General features: G+C 42.3%; 1 protein-coding gene across 1 annotated transcript in view; it reads left to right on the plus strand.

Moving 5' to 3' along the window:
- ROR1 (receptor tyrosine kinase like orphan receptor 1) overlaps positions 1-23,718 on the plus strand; it is a 166,868-nt gene that overhangs the window by 13,503 nt on the left and 129,647 nt on the right. Inside the window, exons 2-3 of the mRNA XM_036351568.1 lie at positions 20,750-21,037; positions 21,661-21,691. Of these exons, the coding sequence (XP_036207461.1) occupies positions 20,750-21,037; positions 21,661-21,691 (319 nt within the window). The remainder of the gene's footprint in view (positions 1-20,749; positions 21,038-21,660; positions 21,692-23,718) is intronic.

Raw genomic sequence — 23,718 nt, forward strand, 5'->3', positions numbered from 1 at the left:
GAGAAGAAAAGGCTATAGAAAACCTCATGATTGTGCCCAAGTATTGGAAGCAATACCTTATAAAAGAAAGAAAAAATGGTTCCATGAGACATTTCAATTGAGGTCACCAGGTAAAAGTTACAAAGAAGCAGATTTCAGCCCAATATATGAAAGACCTTTTTAATTAAAAAAACTGAAAGGGGCCCAGCCGGTGTGGCTCTGCGGTTGAACATCGACCCAGGAATTAAGAGGTTGCTGGTTCAATTCACGGTCAGGGCACATGCCGGGGTTGTGGGCCCAATCCTCAGTAGGGAGCATGCAGGAGGCAGCTGATCAATAATGTTCCTCTTTCATACATATTCCTATCCCTTTATCCCTCTCCATTCCTCTCTCTCTAAAAATCAACAAAAAGATATTTTTTAAAAAAACTAACACTCACTGATAACCAAGAGTGGAACACTGCTGCTGTACACACATTATTTCTACTCCCACATAGTCTTATAACATAGTTCCCTCTTTTACAGATGAAGAAACCAAAATTCCAAAAGGCTGAAGATGTAGTGTAATTTCACATAGTCTCTCCCCCTCGCCTGTTCCTTCATGAGGACGCAATCTCCCTCTCCAGACTGCCTGACCTTTCTCAGGAATTCTATACCAGGAATGCGCTAGGGTGTTGGTTTAGCTAATACTTGAAGTTTTTTTCTGTCTCTAAAATCCTATGACTCAGAAATTTTCAGTCTCTGACATCAGTTTAATGGAAATAGACCTATCTTCTGTCATCTTTTTGTGGAAAAAAAATCTATAATAATAAAAGCATAATATGCTAATTAGACTGGATGAAGCCTGGACGACGAGGGAAGCCCAGGTCCTGTGCTAGAGGGAAGCCGATGCCAGCAGCCCAGGGAAGGAAGGCCTACTATTGCGCGAATTTCGTGCATCGGGCCTCTAGTATATCATAAAACTCTTAAGAGTACTAGAAATTATCATTACAGTATTTCATGTATCATTGGTCTCATCAGTTCATATTTATGAAACTGTTTGAAGGACACAGTTTTGGAAATATCCATACTCATAAAATTGACTTTATCCTAGCCAATAGGGGCTATAGTTTTCAAACAAGAGCTACTCTATCTGGGGGGGAAAGCGATAATATGCCTAACTTGTCACCTGACTCTAGAAGTCAGATGGATGAGGTACTTAGGCCTGCTGTCCTGATTGCAGTCCATGCTGAAAGTGGGCCCTGCAGACTGAGCTCCCAGCACCCCAAGGGCCAGCTCCTGGGGCAGGCAGCCAGTGTTCTGAAGCAGCTGCCATTTTTCTTCGATAATTTATGTGTTAAAGGGTCTCCGCTGTAATAATTTCGGTCATCTTGTTCTTCTGCCCAGAGCCAGGCTCTTATCAGACCAGAAGCGTCTCCTCATATAAAATGCATCCAAGTTGTGAAGTTCCTGGATGATAAGGGTAGTTGCTCATTCCAAATACATAACTCTTTTCATCTATGACATCTTATATTTGGCTACACTGTTTTCTGTACTCAACAGGGCCTTAGAATCCTAGAGCTGGTGTACATGGTGGTGTAACGTAGAGATAATGCAAAATGATTGAGTAGCTCTATTTTCACAATTCATATGGTTTCTTTAATTCAGTATCTCTCTTTCCAGTTGTGAAGTCATTGCCTTGAATTTGAGCAAAGCCTCTGTTCGTGGGTATGTGTGTGTTTTAAATAACATTTTGGCATGTGCTATGAAACTCCTCTCTATTCTGCCCCCTCCCCCGCCCCTCCCTCCAGTCAGAGGAGAGATGAATCACCAAATGACCTGCCAGGAATATCTAAAACCAGTTTAGTTTAGTTTGTTTGTTTGTTTTTCCAGTTTTTCATTCATCCTACTTTATTTTCCCAGAAAATATATCATAGATATCCTTCTCTTCTTCCATTTCTAGTGTACAAAATGTGTTGTTCTTGGGTGGAGATGGAAATAGAGGGAGAGAATGAAATCTGTATCTTGCAGAGTAGAAATGCCATCGAAACATGAGTGTGACGTTGATACTGCTGTGGGATCATTTAACACAGTTGGCCTCAAGTTTAACTGACACGACTCAGAGAGGAGACGGATTCACTCAATATCAAACAGTGCTTTCACTCGAGGATATGTTTTATCCGAGGATATGTTTCCACTAATTTTAAAGAGAGAGGAAGGGAGAGGAAAAGAGAATGAGAAAGAGAGAGAGAATCGGTTTCTGGTTGCCTCCCATACACACTCTGACCAGGGAGTGAACCCAAAACCCAGGCATATGGCCTGACTGGTAATGGAACCTGTGACTTCTTGGTACACAGTTCGATGCTTTCATGGTAGAAATGTAACCAGACCCCATTCCCTGGTCCTCATTGCATAGCCTCAAAACATCACAGCTTCTGAGAAGTCTTCCACATTTGCAATCAAGGTCAGGCTGAGGCATCAGCCCCCTCAGGGCTTGGAGGATGCTATCAAGGCAGTGTGTCTGGTCCTTACTCACAGTCCTGTCACAGACCTCAAGGATCTGGAACCCACGAAATGAAATCCTCAAATAATTATCTGCCATTGTTTTCTGCACTCAAGTTCTAAAGACAAAGATAGAAAAGGTAGGAGAATAAATAAGGGAAAAATATCCGAGGATATGTTTCTTTATTGAAAAAGCAATATCCTATATGAGTCCTCTTATATGAAGTATCTCAAATAGTCAAATTGATAGAGATGGAGTAGAATGGTGGTTGGAGGGGGCTGGGATGAAGGGATAACGGGGAGTTGTTTGATGGGTACTGTGTCTTGGTTTGGGAAGATGAAAAACGTTCTGTGGATCAATGGTAGTGATGGTTGCCCATCATGAATGTACTTAATACCACTGAAATGTACACTTACTAGTAAAATAGTTTAAAATGGTAAATTTTATGTTATGTATAGTTTACCATAATAAAAAAGTACTATCTTTGGTACAATCTGGAATTTCCATACCCTTGTGTGTATGCATCCCTAGAAATAGGCTATGGTGCCCTAAAGTATAGTAGTAACACATTTATACTATCTTTTATTTGCCTTGCTTTTTTTTTTTTGTTTTTAAAGAAATTTTACATGCATGATTGTGTTTGATAGTTACCAAAACTATCATGAGAAGGGCATGACAGGCATCCTTATCCTTATTGTACAGATGAGTAAACTGAGGCCCCACATGACACAGCTGATAGATCAAAGAGTTGTTACTAGAACCCAGGGCTTCTGATTTGTGTTCATGGAGCCAAGCAAAGTCCACTTTTGTAAAAAGTTTTAGATTGATACTTAACATATTATTCTTACTAACCCTGGAAAGTAAAAGAATCTATTGTATTTTATTATATTTTAATCCTTATCCGAGGATATGTTTCCACTAATTTTAAAGAGAGAGGAAGGGAGAGGAAAAGAGAATGAGAAAGAGAGAGAGAATCGGTTTCTGGTTGCCTCCCGTACACACTCTGACCAGGGAGTGAACCCAAAACCCAGGCATGTGGCCTGACTGGTAATGGAACCTGTGACTTCTTGGTACACAGTTCGATGCTCTAACCAGCTGAGCCATACCAGCCAGGGCTAGACTAATATATTTCAGAAGAATTTTCAATAACTTTGAGCACTGATGTGGTTTGAAGGAGGTTTTTACCATGAAAATGAATTAACTTAGCCACCCTACTGTCTAAATTCTATTAACTAAGATTTTATTGTACAGTAATAATACTGACAAACACTTATATAGGAGTTGACTATGTACCAGATACTATTCTAAGTGCCTTGACTATACTAACTTATTTAAGGAAGTGTATAATTTATAATTTATTGAGACTAGCATGTACTAAATAGCCTTCGAAGGGCTTTAGATACTTTATCTCATTTAATCAACCTAACAGTCTGACTCAGCAGGTATTACAAGAGCTTCTAGATGTTAAATAATCTGCTGGAAGATGCCAGATTAGAAGTGACATAGCCAAGACTCAAATCCAGGTCTGCCTACCTCTTTACTTCTACTCACACAGATGGTGTAGTGTGCGTCTTTCTAATCAATGTCATCTCCAAATATTAATTATGTCATTCAAGCTGCCGGGGCAGTGTCCACGTGTGGCTGCTGGTTAGCTCAGAGCTTGCTTCTTGAGGGACTTCTAAGTTTCTCTCTGAAATTCTGGCTGGAAATTTGATTCAGTTGCTGAAAGCAGAAGAAATACAGCTTTCATGTTCATGCGCAATTTGCTTTTTCATTTTCTTTTATTATCCTGAGACTTACTGTAAATCACACTTTCCCATCAGTCCTGGGGGTTCTGATTATGTTCATGCGGTCCAGCTAAGAGCAAGGGCAGTAAATTACTGCCACTTTGTTTGAAAATTTTTTTAGCCACAGTACATTAGCTGCTTTTGTTTGCTTTTCCACTGGTGGTGTGCACGTTTTTATTTCAGAATTGGTGTTTCTTGAATGTCTCATTTGTGAATAATGCAGCTTGCAAAATGGAATGATTGGAACAAAAATATGCAAGAGGGTGTCCTGTTGGAATATGTAAGATTTTAAAGCATTTACAGCCAAATGAGTTCTTGAGTTCTCTTTCACACATGCACATGCGCACGTGTGCGTACACACACACACACACACACACAACACACACACACGCACACGCACACGCACACACACACTCATTTGTTGCATTTTCCTGTTCTCTTCATTCTACTCCAGTTCCCAAAAAGCAATTATAAGGTTATGACCAGCACAACAACTGATATCAGGTAACTACCAAGACATACCTTCTTCTAGGCTTTTATAGGTATTTTTGTTTATTTGAAAGATTGATAGATCAGAGGGTCAGGGGTTGTGTTTTATTGTAAGTTTCTGTTCCAAATTTCTGGACATTTTCAGTACAAAAAAAAGAATAAAAGTAAAAGAAAATAGGAAAGAAAAGGAAAAAGAAAGGAAACCTTTTAAAAAGCAAAATGGGGCTAATAAGAACCAGGTCCTAAAGTGATTGTCAACACGTCAAAAATAACTGCTTTTCCTTTATTCAGTAGCTTTAATCTTGAGGCACCTACATTTCTGCGGAATCTTCTAATGGCTTGCCTTGATTCTCTTGCTGGGCCATCCAGAAATAGGGTGGCTTCCAAAGAGATACCCAGATCCTCAATAGCTCTCAGTAATTGATGTTGGAGTTCAGTGGAGACATTAGTTTATGGTCTTCAAATCACATCTTCTAATAAAGTGGCCAGGAGGGAGGCAGCCTAGCATGCCCTGGTAACCAGAGATTGAGGTGCCCTCACCAGCCAGCATTGTCATAACCTTCACAGGGTTATCCTAAAGGCTCTAGAAAACAATGACAATTGTGTGGAACCTAAATGAGTGTAAAAACTCACTTTTATTCTGAAATTTGTTAGTTTCTGCAGTGGCTTTGGAAAGGATTTTAATGCACATGAAGATGGAGGAGCTTAAGTTGGAGAATTCTCATCATTATCAATAATCTATGCAGTGATTACTTCATTTTCTTGGACTTTGTAATAGACAACTTTCAGGGAGGCTGCCTGCATACAATAACCCCTGATGTCTAATAATCGTGGCTGTGTTTATATTTGGAGCCCTGCCACTCTGAGGAGAGCTGATTGGACCAGGAGTGGATACCTGACTCTCATTGGGTCAGAGTGTCTGTCCTGGGAATTTGGAATTGGGACTCAGAGACAGCCAGTCAGTGCGTGTAAGTTGCTGGTACTGCCATGAGGTCAACATGGGGCCTGTAGAATGATCACCCTCTGCTGGAAATGCAGAGAACTCGGGAAATTTGGTTTGCAGAGAGTGCAGAGAAAGGAGGTTTATTTAAGCAGAGCAGATTCCTAGCGAGAATCTAGAGATTGGGAGTGGAGGGAGCATCCGGACCTGGTTCCCAGCAGCTTTCCAGTCTCGGTTTCTGTTCCTCTGAAGGCCTGGCCCGACTCCTTGCCAGGCTGCATGAGAAAACCTTTCCATCCTTTGTTAAATTCCCCACTCACCTCGCCCATCCCTCCTCACCTTCTTACACAGCTTGAGTTAGCTTCTGTAAGCTTTCGCATGCGATCGGAGCCTTGACAGGCTGATTACAGAGATGGTCACGTAAACAAATACATGGATGTTCATAGTTACTCTTCAGTGCCCAGGGAGGTTTGAGTTGGGAATGAACCTCAGAGATCTCTTAGTTCTGTCCTCTTATCAGACAGATGTGTAAATGCAGACTATAGATGCGAAGTGATTACCTAGGATCGCACAGCCAGTCCTCAGGGCAGCCAGTGCTCTTTCTAGGCTGACTCCCTAGTGACTGCTATCCATCCATTCACCCACCCAATAAATACATACAGAACAAGTTCCTGCTATATGACAGGTCTTAAAATATGTGCTTTCTGTGTATCAATTCTCTATTGTAGTTAACAAACGACTCTAAACTCAGTGGCTTCAACCATTCACTTATTATCTCTCCAGGTTCTGGGAGTTAACTAGACTCCACTAGATGGTTCTTGCTCAGGGTCTTTCATGTGGCTTCAGTCAGATGTTTTGTTTTGTTTTTTAATATTTTTATTGATTTTTTTTTAGAGAGATGAAGGGATGGGCAGAGAAAAAGGGAAACATCAATGTGAGAGTGGAACATTGAGACCAAGCCCACAACCCAGTCATGCGCTCTGACCACCTTTTGGTGAATGGGATGATGCCCAACCAACTAAGCCATAACGGCCAGGGCCTGTGCTTTCTTTTTTTTTTTTTTTTTTAAACAAACTGTGTGATAGGATCAAAAATCTTTATGCTTATTTTCACTTCATTCCATGGGAGTCCCCATCTGAAGGCCCCTTGGTTAGCCCATCATCAGAGCAAGTTCATCTGGGAATCTCCCAGAGTATGCTCCCATCATATAGTCTCTGTGTCTCTCTCGTGACACTCTTTTCTACTATCTATGATAATCCTTTCATATCCTGTCTCCTTTGGGAACCCTTCATAATCAGGGACTATGTCTGAATCACTTTTACTTCCTAGCACAGAATCTACCACAAGGTGTGTCTTCAGTAAATGGATGCTATTCTAAAGAATGTATTTCACTTCCTAGAATCTCAAATGGGAATTGTGATCTCGTGTGTCTGCTTTTCCCTGGATTCCTGAGGTCAGACCTAATTGGGGATGAAGAGATAGGGATCCAAGCTCGGAGCCCTGGCAAACCCTCCTCTCCATCACAGCTCCTCCCAGCCCTATCCTCCCTGCCCTGCTGGGTCAGCTCACATTTCCTGAAGCCCAGCTCTAGCTCAGCTCTTCCAATGTCTGCACAGGTGTATTTTCTTACTATTCTTTTGTTTTCCACTCCTCTCTATTCCTCCCCTCCCCGAAATGCCTGTGCATTCCAGCAAGAGGACAGGAAGTCTGGGCTTTCTCTCCCTCTCCACTCTGCTCTGGGTCTTGCCCACTCTGCCTGATAAATGGCAGAGGACTGCCCCCTCCCCCCCCGCCCCCCCCACCCCCCGCCATGGATGTGCACTAACCCTGGCCTGCCCATTTTGATCTCTCTCCCAAACTCCTTCAACACTCAACCTCTTGACCACACACTTAGCTTTGACTCTCACTCTGACTTGTACTTTCAAATTAGATTCTGGAATATTTCCTCCTTTCTTCAAGATCTTAAAGGCATTCCTGAAGGATAGAGACCATATTTCCTCCTTTGCAAAAGTCCCATGAATTGCTAAGTGTCACGTCCTTTGCAAGTCCTTCTGTTACCCCAGGTTTAGAAGCGGGTTACATGTCCTCTGTCACCCTGAATATACCCAGCTCATAATGATTGTTTCTTTACATGTTTCACTACATAGCCAGGATGCAAGACCTTTGAGCACAGGCACATAAATCCATTTGCTCTTTTATTCGTTAAATATTTTACGCATCTCTCCACAGCAAACCTGTGCTAGGTTTAAGGTGCTGTAACGATGAAAAAGGCCTGGTCACAGTCTTGTGTGTTTGATTGTTGCCTCTTGCTGCTAAGAAAATAGTATCTACTTCAGTTGTCATCTCCAAATTACTCAATACTTTTCTGTGTTCTTGAAAAACCAGTAGCATTTTTAGACAACAAAAAAAGGTCTAATTTTTGAGCAATTTGGTTTAAAATTTGAGGACAGAACCACCCCATTCACAACAGAATATTCAGGTGACAAGGATTTCTCCCATGCATTACCCCATTACTGGGAGATCTGAGGTGTGGCCAAGTCAGCAAATTCTTTCAAATTTCAAAACACAAATCTTGCACAGTGAATGGAGATGAGAGGAAAGACTGGTGTGTGTGCCCTTGCATGTTTCCTGAAGCTTATATTCTGGGAAAAGCTGAACTGGAATGTTGGGCTCAGTGAAATCAAGTGGGAATGCTGATTGGCGCACAAAGGGATTTGTTTCCCGTTCAATCAAGATGTGACTTTAGAAAACTGAGATGGTGGAACTCTGTGGTCCCTATAGGCATAGACATTCCTTGGCCAGAATGGCAAACTTGTCTTTTGAAAGCCACTGGGCTCCATTTAGAGCATCAAACACTCGAGAATTTATTATGACTGGACAAAAGCCGCTGCCTCACGGAGTCAGGACAGGATAGTGAAAATACACAGTGACTTCTTTGAAGGCCCTGAGTGTAGCTTGGTTTTTCCTCGCACCAGGCTCCCTGAGCAGGGCTGAAAGCACAACTGTTACCTTTGCATGAGGCAGAAGCATCCACGGGCTTCCCTAGTGAGCATCACGCATCATGCTGATGCTGAGGCGTCTCCTATCCACAGTATTGAAATCACAGCGATGACTTATGATGTGTTCTGTTTGCATTGGCCCACAGCCCAAACCAGAAATGTATCTCAGGCTTGGCCTTCTAGATATTATCTCCAGTCATTTAAAAGTTCATTATGCAAACCCACTCATCCTGTCCCGCTATAGTTAAGGTCTGTCAGCATTTTACAAAGGCTTATAACTCAACCATAAAGGGGGAGAATGCAGTTTTCAGGTTGCAGTGTGGCATGCAGGGCCTCAGCCCAAGAGTCAAGAGCATTGCTTTTTGGTTGTTTTTAACTTAGAACCTTACTGAGTTATAGTGAAGCAAAGGACTAGCTTGTGCTTTTTCTGGTCTTATTTGGTTTGATTTTCCAGGGTTGGGAAATGACTCCTTCAAAGGTAGATATTCCCTCTATCAAGAATATAGGCCCATGGATTTACTCATCAGACTAGTATTCAGCTAAAGATGGTGGCTTTGTGAAAAATAAATAAATAAATAATTATAAAGTTAGGATGGGTGAAGATCAAGGGAGTCAGAAATAAGTTTGGAAATATTTCTCTAAGATGCGGGGACCAATTTTCATGCCAACCTGTGTCCTTTTGAATTTTATTTTCAAGAATTTTATGTCAAAAATCAAGTCATTATCCTGATAAGTGTGTTTCTGCTCATAATTTCTAAATACAGTAATCCCCCCTTAAACATGAAGGGTATGTTTCAATACATGGATATCGGAAACTGCAGATAGTACTGGACCATACGTATCTATAATGCTTTTTCCTGAACCTACATACCTTTTTCATAAAAGAAGCACTTTAAGGTACTTTTTAACATATTTGAATTGCCAGCACCACCACTCTTGTGCCTTGGGCCATTATTAAGTAAAATAAGGGTTATTTGAACATAAGCACCGCAATACTGCAGCAATATTGCAACAATACTGATAACCAAGAGGGTGACTAGTGACTACCGGGGGTGGTTAGCGCATATAGCATGAATACAATACACAAAGGAATGATTCCCGTCCTGGGTGGGACTGAGAAGGGTGGCATGAGATTTCATCACACTACTCAGAGTGGTGCACAATTTAAAATTTGTGAGTTGTTTGTTTCTGTAATTTTCCATTTAATTTTTTCAGACCACAGTTTACCACAAGTAACTGAAACTGTGGAAAGCAAAACCACGGATCAGAGGGGACTACTGTATTCTTATTATGACTAAATTTAAATGACACATGCACACATGATAAACGTGAAGTACCAAAATGATACCAAATAATAAAAACAGTTGAAAAAATGTTAATAAATGGGCTACTGAAATAAATCACAAAAGTTTATAACTAGAAAAAAGGTTCCTGAATAACCTTGTTGGCAGTTGCCAGTGATCCAATTAGATTACCTGCTCTTGGAGTAAAAATAAGGGCTGGTAAAGATCATCTGGATAGTTTCAGGTGAGTTGCTCATGGAAGAAGTTCTTAATGACAGCAAGGTATAAAATAGTAGCATGGTAAGGGACAAGTTGGGATGGGTGTTGGGTAGAACTGGGTTCCAATCCCAGCCACGATGAGCCTAGCTATGCTAAAACCTCTGTAAGCCCAGGCATCTTCCTTAAAATAGGAATACATCACAGAGTTTCTAGAAAGGTTAAAATGCGGTAATATATGTAACTGACTGATGGAGTCCGTGTTCAACACATTTTTCCCCCTCTCCTACCTTTATTAATTATAGCAGGAACTCAAAAGCAATCTAAATGTTGAAGGTCAGCCACTCTGTAGATCTTAACTACTTAGAAGGAAAAACTAATTTCCCTGAGCTTTTAAGAGTCCATTTACATACAATTGGCCTACTTATAAAAATGACCTATTCATTAAAACAAGTCTCTAGCTAGCGAAGTTTTCTTAAACTCCTTTGTGTTGCTATGTGTACTTACTGTGCTTCCTAAGGAAAGACCTACAAAGGCAGTTGTCTTTGCCCATTAATCCAGATTTAAAGGGGGTTTGCTCCCCAAAAAGGAGCTTCATTATTGACTGTTTGTTGTCTTTGGTCCTGTGGACACAATTTAAACCCACTCTTGTTACTCAGAGGTCACCATCCTGAGCTCAGCTTGGCACATTAGGACTTGAGCTCTCAAGAAAATGTGAGTGTGAGGCCAGGACCCAGCCCAGCCCAGCACAGCACTTTGTTTCTTTTGATGTTTATGGGATGCCCATGAAAGCTTTACCCAACCAGTAAATGTTTACTTTTATCGAGCCATCTCTCTACTTAATTAAGGACATAGGTTCAAAACTGGGGAGTTCAAGGCAGAAGTTTGAGTTGGAGAAGTGGTTCCACTCTTTATCACTAATATGACCTTAGGCAACATGCTTAAGACTCAGACTTGATTTCTGCTTCTGAACAATGGGGATTGTAGTGGAGAATCCTCCTAGAGATTTTTTTAGCAATAAAAGCTGGGCTCAACAGGAAGCCAGGCAAGAATCGGTGGTCAGGAAACCATAGCTATGACTTTAGCCAAGTGTTCTCTTGTTGACTATGCAGGAGAATCATTTGAGGACTGTCTAAAAAAATGCTTATCCTGAACTGCACCCAGGGTCAATTAAATTAGGATCCCAGGTATCAGTGTTTTGTTTTGTTTATTCTCCAGACGATAGTGATGTTCAGGGAGGGTTGAGAATCTCTGGTTCTAGCTTATGATAACTCCCTGTAGTGAATGCTTTGAGGTTCCAAGGATGAGCTATCTTATTTAACCTTCACAACATCACTACTGGGTACTTATAATAATTAACTCACTAGAGGCCCAGTGCATGAATTTGTGCACCTTGAAAGGAACTATGGGCCATGAGGCTATGGTGGGCACAGGGGCGGGTCTTGGCCCATCATCGCGCCCCTGCCCAACCCCTCCGCCACAGTCCCCAGTCCCCTCTCTGCCAGCAAACCCACTCCCACCGCCACTCCCACACACTGACAGCACTGGCCCCGCTCGCACCCACTGATGGCACGGAGTGATTGGGGCTGACACCATCAGTGGGTGCAAGCGGCAGCTGCTGCCATGATTGCACCTCAGGAGCAGGGGGAGGTGGAGAAGCCCTCAGGGGCGATCGGACTGGTGCTAGGCACTGGCAGCAGGTGCGAGCAGGGCTGGTACTGGCAGCAGGTGCGAGTGCCAAGTGGGACTGTGGCACACGAGAGCAAAGAATTTTCAGTAACCGCCAGAGGCTCGCCCAGATGACAGCGACCAGCGCCCTGCCTTGGTCTGGCACCCCTGCTGACCTGCTCCACCATCCCGCCGCAGCCGATGCCCACCATGTTCCATGCTCTGTGGCCTGCTGCTAACACCCGCCATGGTCCATGCCTTCCCCCTGGTGGTCAGTGCACGTGAAAGAGACCGATTGTTCAGTTGTTCTGCCATTCGGTCTATTTGCATATTAGGGTTTTATATATATAAATTTTGTGGTTGAGGAAAATGAGACTTGGAGATGTTAAATAACAGCAAGTGAGAGATGGTACTCAGATATGAAGCCAAGCTGTCCAATTTCAGAACTATGTTCTTAATGCCCCTGCTGACTCCATTAACATGAATAGTGCCAGTGGGAACTAAGGTCCAACAAGTGGGGTCACCCAGTGGCCTCAGGCTCTCTCCATACCTTCAGCTTACTGACCTGCTCTCCGTGTGTTCAGAACTTCCCAGCAGCCCCACATCAGATAACAAACTGTGGTTATTCAGAAGTCCCTTGCTATTTCCACTGATTTTTATTAAATGCAGCTTGTGGCTCAGGCTCAAGAATGCGCAAGCCGATTTAGATTACGTTTTGCATTGAGTTTATTAAGATAAAAAATATTTCCCGAGATAGTGAGTCAGAAGTATTTATGGTGAAGTGTGCTGAAAGTGAATGCAGGTTGATAGCGTGAACAGAATGTTCTCTCAAAGTCAAATGTGATGACCTAACTGTGTTTGGCAGCCTTCCTTTATGTTTAGCTAAGCATTTTATTTCATGTCGGGAACCTCCTCCCTCCTCTGAAAAGGATCGGTCCTGTAGGAGACGAGGATTTTGGCATGCTCCTCTTTGATACTGAGACCCAGGCCCTGAGCCTAATTGTAACTGGCTCGCCGGCTGACTGGCTGGGTTGCCATGGCAAAGGACTGTTAAACTCTTTATATCTCAGTTTCTCTCACCTGTCAAAACGGGAATATAACTCTTGGCCCCGCCTCTCTCCCTGAGGAGAGTGGGAGGGCACTTTGAAAATTAAGTAATAAATGTTGGGAGGGATTTGTAGATGTGACGTCTTGTCAAACGAGTAAGTAATAAATGGGGTGTCGCCGAAGCTCATTTGCCCAAAATACACTTGAGCCTTCCATTTACTTAATCAACCAGCATTTATTAAATGCCTATGAAGTTCCCAATAACACATGGAGTGCTGAGGAAAATACAAAAAGGAAAAAAAGAGGAAATAGAGTCTCAATTCCCAGAGCGCTCATAAACTTCTTTTTTCTCACAGTTCACTTTTTAGGTTGATTAAGCGTCAGTATGAACGTTGCCTGGGCTGTATTTAAAAAGTTCATTCTCGATGATGACTTCCAGTTACGTCATATGTGACTAGTAGTGATTTAGTTGTTCTCAGCACCAGCGGGTATTGTCACGTGCTGGAAGGACTCATAAAAAGAGCAAGCCTATTCTGTAGTTCTGGTTAGAGGTGGTGGTGGACAATGAGAGACAGTCTGGGTTTATAGGGAAGCAGTGCATTGGCTAACAGTACGGTCTTTTGTGTCTACAGGTCTGGGTCTGGGTCCTGGCTCTGCCACTTTCTAGCTGCGTGACTTTGGGCAATCACTTAATCTCTCTGCATCTCCTTTCCTTATCTTGAAAGTGAGGGTAATGATAGTATCTAACTCATAGGATTGTTTTCAAGATTAAATAAATTAATATGTACAAGGTACTTAGAATGGTGTCTGGTACCTCATAAATGCTCAAAAAATGTTAGCCATCATCATCACTTTCTGTAGGTAATGGAGAAGATGGTAGCAGTGAAAGAATACTGTCATTTCATTTTCCTACATTATAAAAATATCAACTCTCTTTTTATTAAGTCCCAAATGTTTGCCCAGATCTACCACAATCACTTAGGATTACTCCCAAATCCCAAGCTGCTTATTCAGAAATAGAAAACAGGCCATACAAGCCTCTCTCTGGCTTATGGTGCTCAGGACTAAACCATTTTGTTCTGAGAGCCTCACACTAGACTAGGACCGAGAGGAGCAGAAAAGGTGCTTTGTTTTTTGTTTTGTGGGAGGCAGCAAAAGTTATGCTCAGACACAGTTGGTTCTTTGCTTGCAATTTAGCAGAGGTTTGCTGTGGGGATTATAATAATTTTACAAGCTGACAGCATATAGGATAATATCTCTTAATGAGCAAAATCCTATATAATAAAAGCCTAATATGCTAAGTGTCTGGTCGTCCCATTGGCCATTCAACCAATCAAAGCATAATATACTAATGATATGCTAAGGTGGCTCAACCGCTCGCTATGACGTGCACTGACGTGCACTGACCACCAGGGGGAAGATACTCCTACAGGTAGGTTAGCTTGCTGCTGGGGTCCGGCCAATTGGGACTGAGTGAGACGGGCCAGACATGCCCTGGAGCCCTCCCGTGGTCCCTCCCCAATTGGCCAACCTCCCGTGTCCCTCCCTGGCCCCAGTAGTGCATGGGTGGGGTTCCTTGGGCTGGCCTGTGCCCTCTCAGTATTCAGGACTCCTCGGGTTTGTTGGAGAGCTGGTTTCAGCCCACCGGCAGAATGACCCGTCACTATGATGCACACTGACCACCATGGGGCAGATACTCAACACAGGAGCTGCCCCCTGGTGGTCAGTGCACTCCCACAGGGGGAGCGCCACTCAGCCAGAAGCTGGGCTCACAGCTGGCGAGCGCAGCAGCAGTGGCGGGAGCCTCTCCCGCCTCCGCAGTAGCGCTAAGGATGTCCGACGGTTGGCTTATGTCCGACTGCTGGCTTAGGCCTGCTCCCCATGGAAGGGCCTAAGCCATCGGTCGGACATACCCCAAGGGCTCCCGGACTGCAAGAGGGCACAGGCCCGGCTGAGGGACCACCACCCCCCATCCTGGGTGCAAGAATTTTGTGCACCAGGCCTCTAGTAAAGAAATAACATATTCCAAATAAATGACAGATTAATTACACTATTGTTCCAGGCAAGGGGAAGTGAAGGAATAAAGTCCAAGTTTAATATAAGGTGCACCTTTTTATAGGAGGTGGCACTGGGGAGAGTAGGCAACCAACCAAAGAGCTGGTTTCAAGTTGCCAGCGCAAAAGTAGAAGTCCCCTGTTCCTAGAGCACATTGCTAGGGAACAAAGACGCCTGTGTTGGGAGGCTGCTGATCTCTTTCTCCAGGCCTCTGCAGGGTTCATCACCACTGTCTGCATGCAGTGCCTTGCCAAGACAGGAGCGAATTCCCAAGGGTCTACTGAGAGTTTTTAGGTTTCACCCAAACCAAAACTCTCCAGCAGTCCTCACAAGCTCTCAGTATTTACAGTCTAAATGTCCCCTTGCCCTTGTTGCTTCTCCACATGTTCTTCCCATGCTCCCCCAGGGGCCCCTCCACAGCTCTGCTGCTGATTGCTTATCAAGGACAACAGATGTCGAATGATGACATCCTGGCATGACTTCCTTCATTCTTATATCAAAGCAATGTGGGATGCTGACATACTGATACCACTTACTTCATTCTTCTATCAAAGCAACTTTTTTTCTTTGTCATAAACAACTTGAATTAAAACAACGTCACTTAAGTCACAAACAACTGGATTTGAAATCGAACCTATTACATACACAACAAAAGGGCAGCTGTGGAGTATGATGGAAAGAGCACTAAGCTTGGAATCCAGACCCTGGCTTTGCCTTCTCCTAGCTGGGATAGGTCTGGGATAAGTCCTCTGAACCACAGTTTACCCATCCCAACTGTGCAAAAACAATGGTAGATAAAAGTGCTGGCATCTTAGCACAAATCAAGATAGTGGTAACAAACTAACAAATTACGCTAGAAGTCGTATTCTCCACCATCATGCACTTCATTTTTTTAAAGCCAACCGTACTTAAGACGGTCTTTGATGAAGTAGTAAAAATTACTAACTTGAGTACATCTTGACCCTTCGGTACATGTTTTTAATATTCCCCATGTTGAAATGGGAGGTGTACATAAGCACTCCCACTCACTGCGGAAGTACTATAGTTGTCACAAAGAAAAGCGTTTGAGTTGTGAGCTGAACTGCTCATTTTTTTACTTGAATGACTGACATTATTCTTGAATATTCTTGAAAATGAACAAAATGAACCTGCCATATTAAGTAAACAGGAAGTGATGTTAATTGCCAACAATAAAATTTGAGCTTCCAATAAAAAATTAAATTTGGTAAAACATTTAGCATCCACCATGAGCTTGACAGCTTGCCAATCTTTCCTGAAGAGCTTGGTGGTGATACTACTGAGTACAGTTTTTCTATATTGTATGATCACATGTGTCCATATTTGGAAGATCTACATAACTCATTGAGCCAATCTTTTCTAAATGGGCAATGCATAGTGTTTCAAAATCATAGGTGGGTAAAAGATCTTTAAAGAGCAGGATAAGCCAATTCACTTAAGTGTAACAGATTATGAAAAGTTCTTTGCTATGGCTTCAGATTTCACATTGCAATGAACTTTTAAGAAGCTACCACTTGTTGAATTTTGATGTAGTATCAAAAAAGGATATCCTAAATTATCTGAAAAGGCTATTCAAAGACCTCTCCCCTTTTCCAACTGTGAGAGGCCATATTTCTTTCATACACTTCAACCAAAATGACATATCTCAACAGACTAAATGCAGAAAGAAGAGACTCCAACTGTCTGCTTTTAAGCCCAATAATAGATTTACAACAATATAAAACAATGCAACTCTTCTTACAATTGTATTTTTCACTAAATATATATTTATGTTAACAAGTAATGAACTTATTTTTAACTTTTCAATAAATTGGTAAATAAATATTTAAAACTTATCTCTTTGAAGCATTCAATATTTTAAAGAGTATATTGGCATCCTGAAACTAAAAAGTTTGATAATTTCTGTCCAAAAGCATGGATGCTGCAGTTAAAATGATTTTTAAAAAATAGACTTTTCTAATAGTTTTAGTTTCACAGCAATATTAAAAGGAAGATACAGAGATTTCCTATATACTCCCTGTCCCCACACATGCATCTCCTCCCCAATTATCAACATCACCCACCAGAATGGTACATCAGTTGAAATTTATGAACCTACATTGACATATCGTTGCCACCCAAATACCATAGTTTCCATTACTGCTCACTCTTGGGGTTGTATAGAATGATATGTGCATAATGATATGTGCCCACTACTATAGTACCAGACAGAATATTTTCACTGCCCCAAAAAATCCTCTGTGCTCCAACTATTCATCCCACCTCCCCTCCACCCCCACCCCCTGGAAACTACTGATCTTTTTACTGTCCTCATCATTTTGCCTTTAACAGAATGTCATGTAGTTGAAATTATACAGTATGTAGCCCTTTCATATTGGCTCCTTTCACTTAGTGATATGCATTTAAGTTCCCTTCATGTTTTTTCATGGCTTAATAGCTCATGATGACTATTAAGTGCTGAATAATATTCTATTGTCTGGATGTACTAGAGTTTGTCCTTTCACCTACTGAAGGACACCTTGGTTGCATGCAGGTTTTGGCAGTTAAATGAATAAAGCTACAAACATCTGTGTGTAGGGTTTTGTGTGAACATACTTTTCACCTCCTTTGGGTAAATAACAAAGAGAAATATTTCTGGATCAAAGGGTAAGAATATGTTTAGTTTTGGAAGAAACTGCCAAATTGTCTTCCAAAGTGGCTGTGGCATTTTGCATTCCCACCAGTAAAGAGTGAGAGTTTCTGTTGCTCCATGTCTTGGTCAGCATTTGGTATTTCAGTGTACTGGATTTTGGCCATTCTAATAGGTGTCTGGTGGTATCTCATTGTTGTCTTAATTTGTATTTCCCTGATGACATATGATGTGGAGCATCTTTTCTAGGCTTATTTGCCATTTTTATAACTTCTTTTATGAGGTGTCTGTTAAGTTCTTTTTTTAAAAAAAAAATCAGATTGTTTGTTTGCCAATTATTGAGCTCTAAGAGTTCTTTGTATATTTTAGATAACACTCCTTTCAGATGTGTCTTTTACAACTATCTTCTCCCGGCCTGTGGCTTGTCTTCTCATTCTCTTGGCATTGCCTTTTTAAGAGCAGAAGTTTCTAATGAAGTTTAGCTTATCAATTATTTCTTTCATGGGTCATGTCTTTGGTGTTGTATCTAAAAAGTCATCAACATACTCAAGGTCATCTAGGTTTTTCTCTTATATTATTTTCTGGGAGTTGCTTTAAAAATATTTTTATTGATTTTTTGGGAGAGAGGAAGGTAGAAGGAGGGAGAAACATTGATGTGAGAGCAGAATATTGATTGGCTGCCTCCTGCATGCCCCCTACTGGGGATTGAGCCTGCAGTCATGACCAAAACATTCTAGATGCCTGCCCTTATGGTCATGTAGTCCTGCAGAGCAGACAGCCACTTAAAAAGCCATCCCAGTTTAGGTTTCAAGAAAGGACAGAAGAACAATGGGAGGTACAGTATGGACCTACCCTAGGATGGGTAGTCAGGAAAACGAAATCAAAGGAAAATCCATATACATAAAAACAGACCAATTTTTAAAAATTAAACTTAATTTTAAAAAAATAAGTTATTTTCTCAGCAACTGGATTCCACAATTAATATCAGTATGATGTTTAAAATGTTATATTATTGCCCTGACCGGTTTGGCTCAGTGGATAGAGTGTCAGCCTGTGGACTCAAGGGTCCCAGGTTCGATTCTGGTCGTGGGCATGTACCTTGGTTGTGGGCACATCCCCAGTGGGGAGTGTGCAGGAGGCAGCTGATCAATGTTTCTCTCTCATTGATGTTTCTAACTCTCTATCCCTGTCCCCTGACCCTTCCTCTCTGTAAAAAATCAATAAAATATATTTTTAAAATGTTATATTATTAAAGAACTAGAGGCCCAGTGCACAAAATTCATGCACTGGCGGGTGGGGGTGGGGTGGGGGGAGGAGTGTTCCTCAGCTCAGCCTGCACCCTCTCCAATCTGGGATCCCTCCGGGGATGTTCGACCCCTGTGGGATCAGGCCTAAACCTGCAGTCGGACATCCCTCTCACAATCCAGGACTGCTAGCTCCTAACCACTCGCCTGCCTGCCTGCCTGATTGCCCCTAACTGCTTCTGCCTGCCAGCCTGATCACCCCCTAACCACTCCCCTGCCAGCCTGATTGACACCTAACTGCTCCCCTGCCAGCCAAATCACCCCCAACTGCCCTCCCCTGACATCCTGATGGCCCCCAACTGCCCTCCCCTGTCGGCCATCTTGTGACAATGTGGGAGTGGCCATCTTGTGATGACCTGGGGGTGGCCATCTTGTGACGCAAGGGCATGAGGGTCAATTTGCATAGTACCTCTTTATTATATAGGATAAGCTTAAATAAAATTTATTTCATTATTAAAACGTTTAATGTAGTAAAACTCAAAAGAAGCCAATGCAAAAGATACATATGTTATGATTCCATTTATTTGAAATTTTAGAACAGGAAAAATTAGTCTTTGATGATAGGAAATCAGAGTTGTGGTTGCCTGGAATGGGGGCAGAGGAGTGGATGGGAGCAGGGATTAACTACAAAGGATCTCGGGGTACTTTCTGGGATGTTGAGGATGTTCTCTATCTTTTCCAAATATGTTTTTATTAATTTTTAAAGAGAGAGAGAGAAAGAAAGAAGGAGAGATAGAAACATCAGCAAGAAACATTGATTGGCTTCCTCCTGTATGCCCCCTACCAGGCATGTGCCCTGACCCAGAATCAAACTGGTGACCTTTCAGTGCAATAGATGATGCTCAACCAACTGAGCCACACCAGCCAGGGCTGTTCTACATTTTGATAGGGATGTTGGTTACATGAGTACATGCATTTATCAGTACTCAGAGAACTGTATAACTAAAATCTGTATATTTCCTAGAATGTAAATTATTTCTCAACTAAAACTTAAATGCATAGAATTTTATATATTGTAATGTGTTACAGTTGATATAAATAACATTATGGAAATATGCATTCCTTGGTCACTTTGCCTGCCAGTGACCTGGCTTTCACAACCTTTATATCATCACTGGTGGAAGATTTCTGACATCTTCCTGATCTTATGCCATGTGAATATACGCAGGTCCTCGAATAACTTCATTTCCTTCAACGTTGTTTCGTTTATATGTTGATAAGATGCCTTGGGAACTTAACTCTTGTTTAGCTCAATTAGCCTGTGGTAAAATTTGTTTAGTTATATGTTGTCTTTCTTAAAGTTGCAGAACGTATCCACAACATTGACTTACTATAAATAACGTTGCTTCTGTTTTTCCAGTTTTTCATGCTTTCTTTCTTATCAAAAGTGGACAAGCTAGAAGGATCTTTTCCACAATGTTAAGAATGGTGTTATTTTGGGGTGAGGAGATATTAGGTGAATTTTACTCCTTTTTCTTCACTGTATTGTTTGAGTCTGTAACAAGGATCATGAGTTTTGTTTTGTTTTGTTTTTTAATGCTCTCAACACAAGAGCTCCTTTTGTCTTGTCCTGGAAAGTACGTTTCTCCTTGGGTACTGTATAGTCATTTGAAAACTGGGGTTTATACAATGGTTAGGAACACATTTCCTCCCAGGCAGCGGGCCCTGTGAGTGATTGTTAATGGTCATGGGGTCTCGGTAAATGGATGCTTTCCTGCCTCGTCTGTCTCCGCCATACCGCTCCTGTTCAGTCTCTCTGTGGTGCTGGGGCACCGTGCTATGGATTTGGGGTACTTGGAGGTGCTCTCCAGCTGCCTGCGCCTCTCACCTGCCTCCTTCGCCCTGTGCTCACAGATTCTTACCTGACCCTCGATGAACCCATGAATAACATCACCACGTCCCTGGGGCAGACGGCTGAGCTGCACTGCAAAGTCTCTGGGAATCCGCCTCCCACCATCCGCTGGTTCAAAAACGACGCGCCTGTGGTCCAGGAGCCCCGCAGGATCTCCTTTCGGGCGACCAACTATGGCTCTCGGCTGCGGATTCGAAACCTGGACACCACCGACACGGGCTACTTCCAGTGCGTGGCGACCAACGGCAAGAAGGTGGTTTCTACCACCGGAGTCCTGTTCGTCAAGTTTGGTAAGCAGCCTCCTACCTGGGAGGGCCTTTGGCCTTCAGCCTCCATGGGGGTCCTAGGGGGGGCGGGGAGCACATACTGAGAATGTCCTGTGTGCCCAGCCACCCTAACGCTGGCACCATTGCACCATTTTACAAAGTCAGAAGGCTCAGTAGTTACCTACCGTGCTCAGGGTTGACCACCAGAGCAGGAGTAGAATCCAGATCGCGCTGAGCCCCCAGCGCCTCCTCTGTGCCCGTGAGAGGGAAGTGGGACAGGTTTGCAGCACACGTGCTCTTTTCTGTCCAGGGGCCAGCAAAGGCCCCTGCTGGTACAGTCAGTGTCGGGGTGCAAGCACTCAGCCTCCCACTGGAAACTCCCTGCGTCCTGCGAGGACTCATTTTTCAGCCCTTGTCTTAGCATTTGCCCTCAACTGTAGGGTATAGACAAGTTCTCACTGGTATGCTATTTTGTAGAGGTGGTTGGGAGGAGGGAGCGCGACTGGGGCAAAATAAGAAATCCCAGAAAAATAAGTATCACTTCAGGAGGTTTGAGAACTTTAATCTGCCGTGGTTTGCCTGCACCCATGCCTGCGGGCCAGTAACCCAGCCTGACAGTTTCCTTTGTTTTTCTTTCATTTCTTCAGGCCCCCCTCCCACTGCAAGTCCGGGATCCTCGTGAGTACTTTTATCTCCTCCCTTCTTATGTCTAAGTGTTTCTCCAGAGATTTCTAGGGCAAAGGCAATGTTATCGGCTGCTTGGGCCAAGACACAGTGTTTCCAGATTTCATTCCGTTTGGCCCTGCCCTCATTCCATTTTGCTTTGTCTCTGATATGAAGATTCACAGGAGACTAGCATTGGCAGTACTCTCAGGCATGGTGGTGTTGATTCTGAATGATCAAAGCAAAAATCTACTTACATTTACTATTTGAAAATTAATCTAACATTATTTACAACAGTGAGTTTTATAAAATGAAGCCAACAAGTGATACAGTACTGTCTTAAGAACTCATACTCTGGCCTTTAGTGTAAAAGGGCCTATTCTGGGTTTCTGTAAGCATGTGCTTTGGGCATTTAACGGGTCAACAATTAGGTGATCACTTTATTTTTTATTCCCTTTAAAGAACTCAAAGGCTGAAGTTCTGACTCACATAGGAGAAGAAAGCCCTGTGCCTGGGTAGAGAGTTACATGAAGTTTGATTTATTCTGAGTTCCTTGTTAACAGAGTCCAAAGATCCAATTTCTTTCACTGACACTATTGTTGATGCATTTGTCCATTTTTCTGGCCAAGGGATTTTCTTATTTTGCTCCATAAGTGTCCACTTAAGGTATTTTTTATGTGTATTTTTATTTGGCGGGAGGGGACTCATCTATTAAAGCTCTTGCTTTGCAAGAAAATATTTTTTATATTTTTAGACTTCTGAAATAAAATTCACCAGGTTCTGCCACAAGAGCATCAAAACGTCTGACCTAGACTATACCCGTGGCAAACATAGCCACTTTATTTGCTCTAATCCCTTCTGTGCCACTAATTACAATGTGGGATATTTTAATATATGTGTATGTGCCGGGGGCCCAGTGGCCCACAATCCCATTTTTAATAAAAATAGGTAATGGACAAAAATAAACATTGGCCATCAGCCACACTGTTCTGCTATTTTACCAGCTGGTTAAAGGCAACTGTAAAAGAAATCTTTAAAATCACCCAAGTGCTAATTGCATTCTACTTGCCCAGGTAGAAAACCTTGATTGATCTAAAATAGGTCAGAACTTTGGTCACTCTGCGTTGCATTTCTCGAAGTTAATCTTTTTTTTTTTTTTTAATGATCTCAGGATTGATTGATATGTGGAATCTGTTTGAAGTCTTATTTAAACAAAGATTACAACTTTTGTTCCTCGCTGTAAAAATGCTTCCCACCCGGGTACCTTATTTGTTCCTGTTAATCTGTGTTTCAAATGTGGTTGATAATCTGTATCCCAGGTTGATTAATGTGGTTTTCACTAATCTGCCTGTGTTACTAAGCACTGGACTTTCTGCCTGTTGTATTTGCATCAGAAAGCTCCTTTCTTTTGGAAGTTTTACTTTGCTGCCACCTTTCTGATGAACCCAGTCTATCTCACATGTTTTTTAATTTTAGATAGTACAGAAGCTCCCCCTCATCTCTGGGGGGTACATTTCAAGACCCCCACCAGGTGTCTGAAACCACAGATAGTACTGAACCCTGTAGATGATGTTTTTTCCTTAAACATACATCCTCTTTATGGCTTCTCTTTGGCATTTCCAAATTGCCAGCATCACTACTCATGCGCTTTGGGGCCATTATTAAGTAAAATGAGGGTTACTTGTTCACCAGCACTGTGATACCAGGACAGTTGGTCTGATAACAGAGACAACTACGAAGTGACTAACAGGCAGGTAGCATATACAATATGGATACACTGAACTAAGGTATGATTCACGTCCTGGGCAGGATGGAGAGGTGAGGAATGGCGTACAATTTAAAACTTATGAATTGTTAATTTCTGGAATTTTCTATTTAATATTTTTGGACCAAGGTTGACCGCAGGTAACTGAAACTATAGAAAGCAAAATCGCAGATAAGGGGGGCTGACTATTATGTACTACTTTTGTGAGCTGATGTCTACGAAGAGGGTATTGAAGTTCTTAAAGATGCTTAACCATAGCTCAAAGTATCCTTTGATG

Source organism: Myotis myotis, unplaced genomic scaffold (assembly GCF_014108235.1).
Source record: "Myotis myotis isolate mMyoMyo1 unplaced genomic scaffold, mMyoMyo1.p scaffold_m19_p_2, whole genome shotgun sequence".
NCBI lineage: Eukaryota > Metazoa > Chordata > Mammalia > Chiroptera > Vespertilionidae > Myotis > Myotis myotis.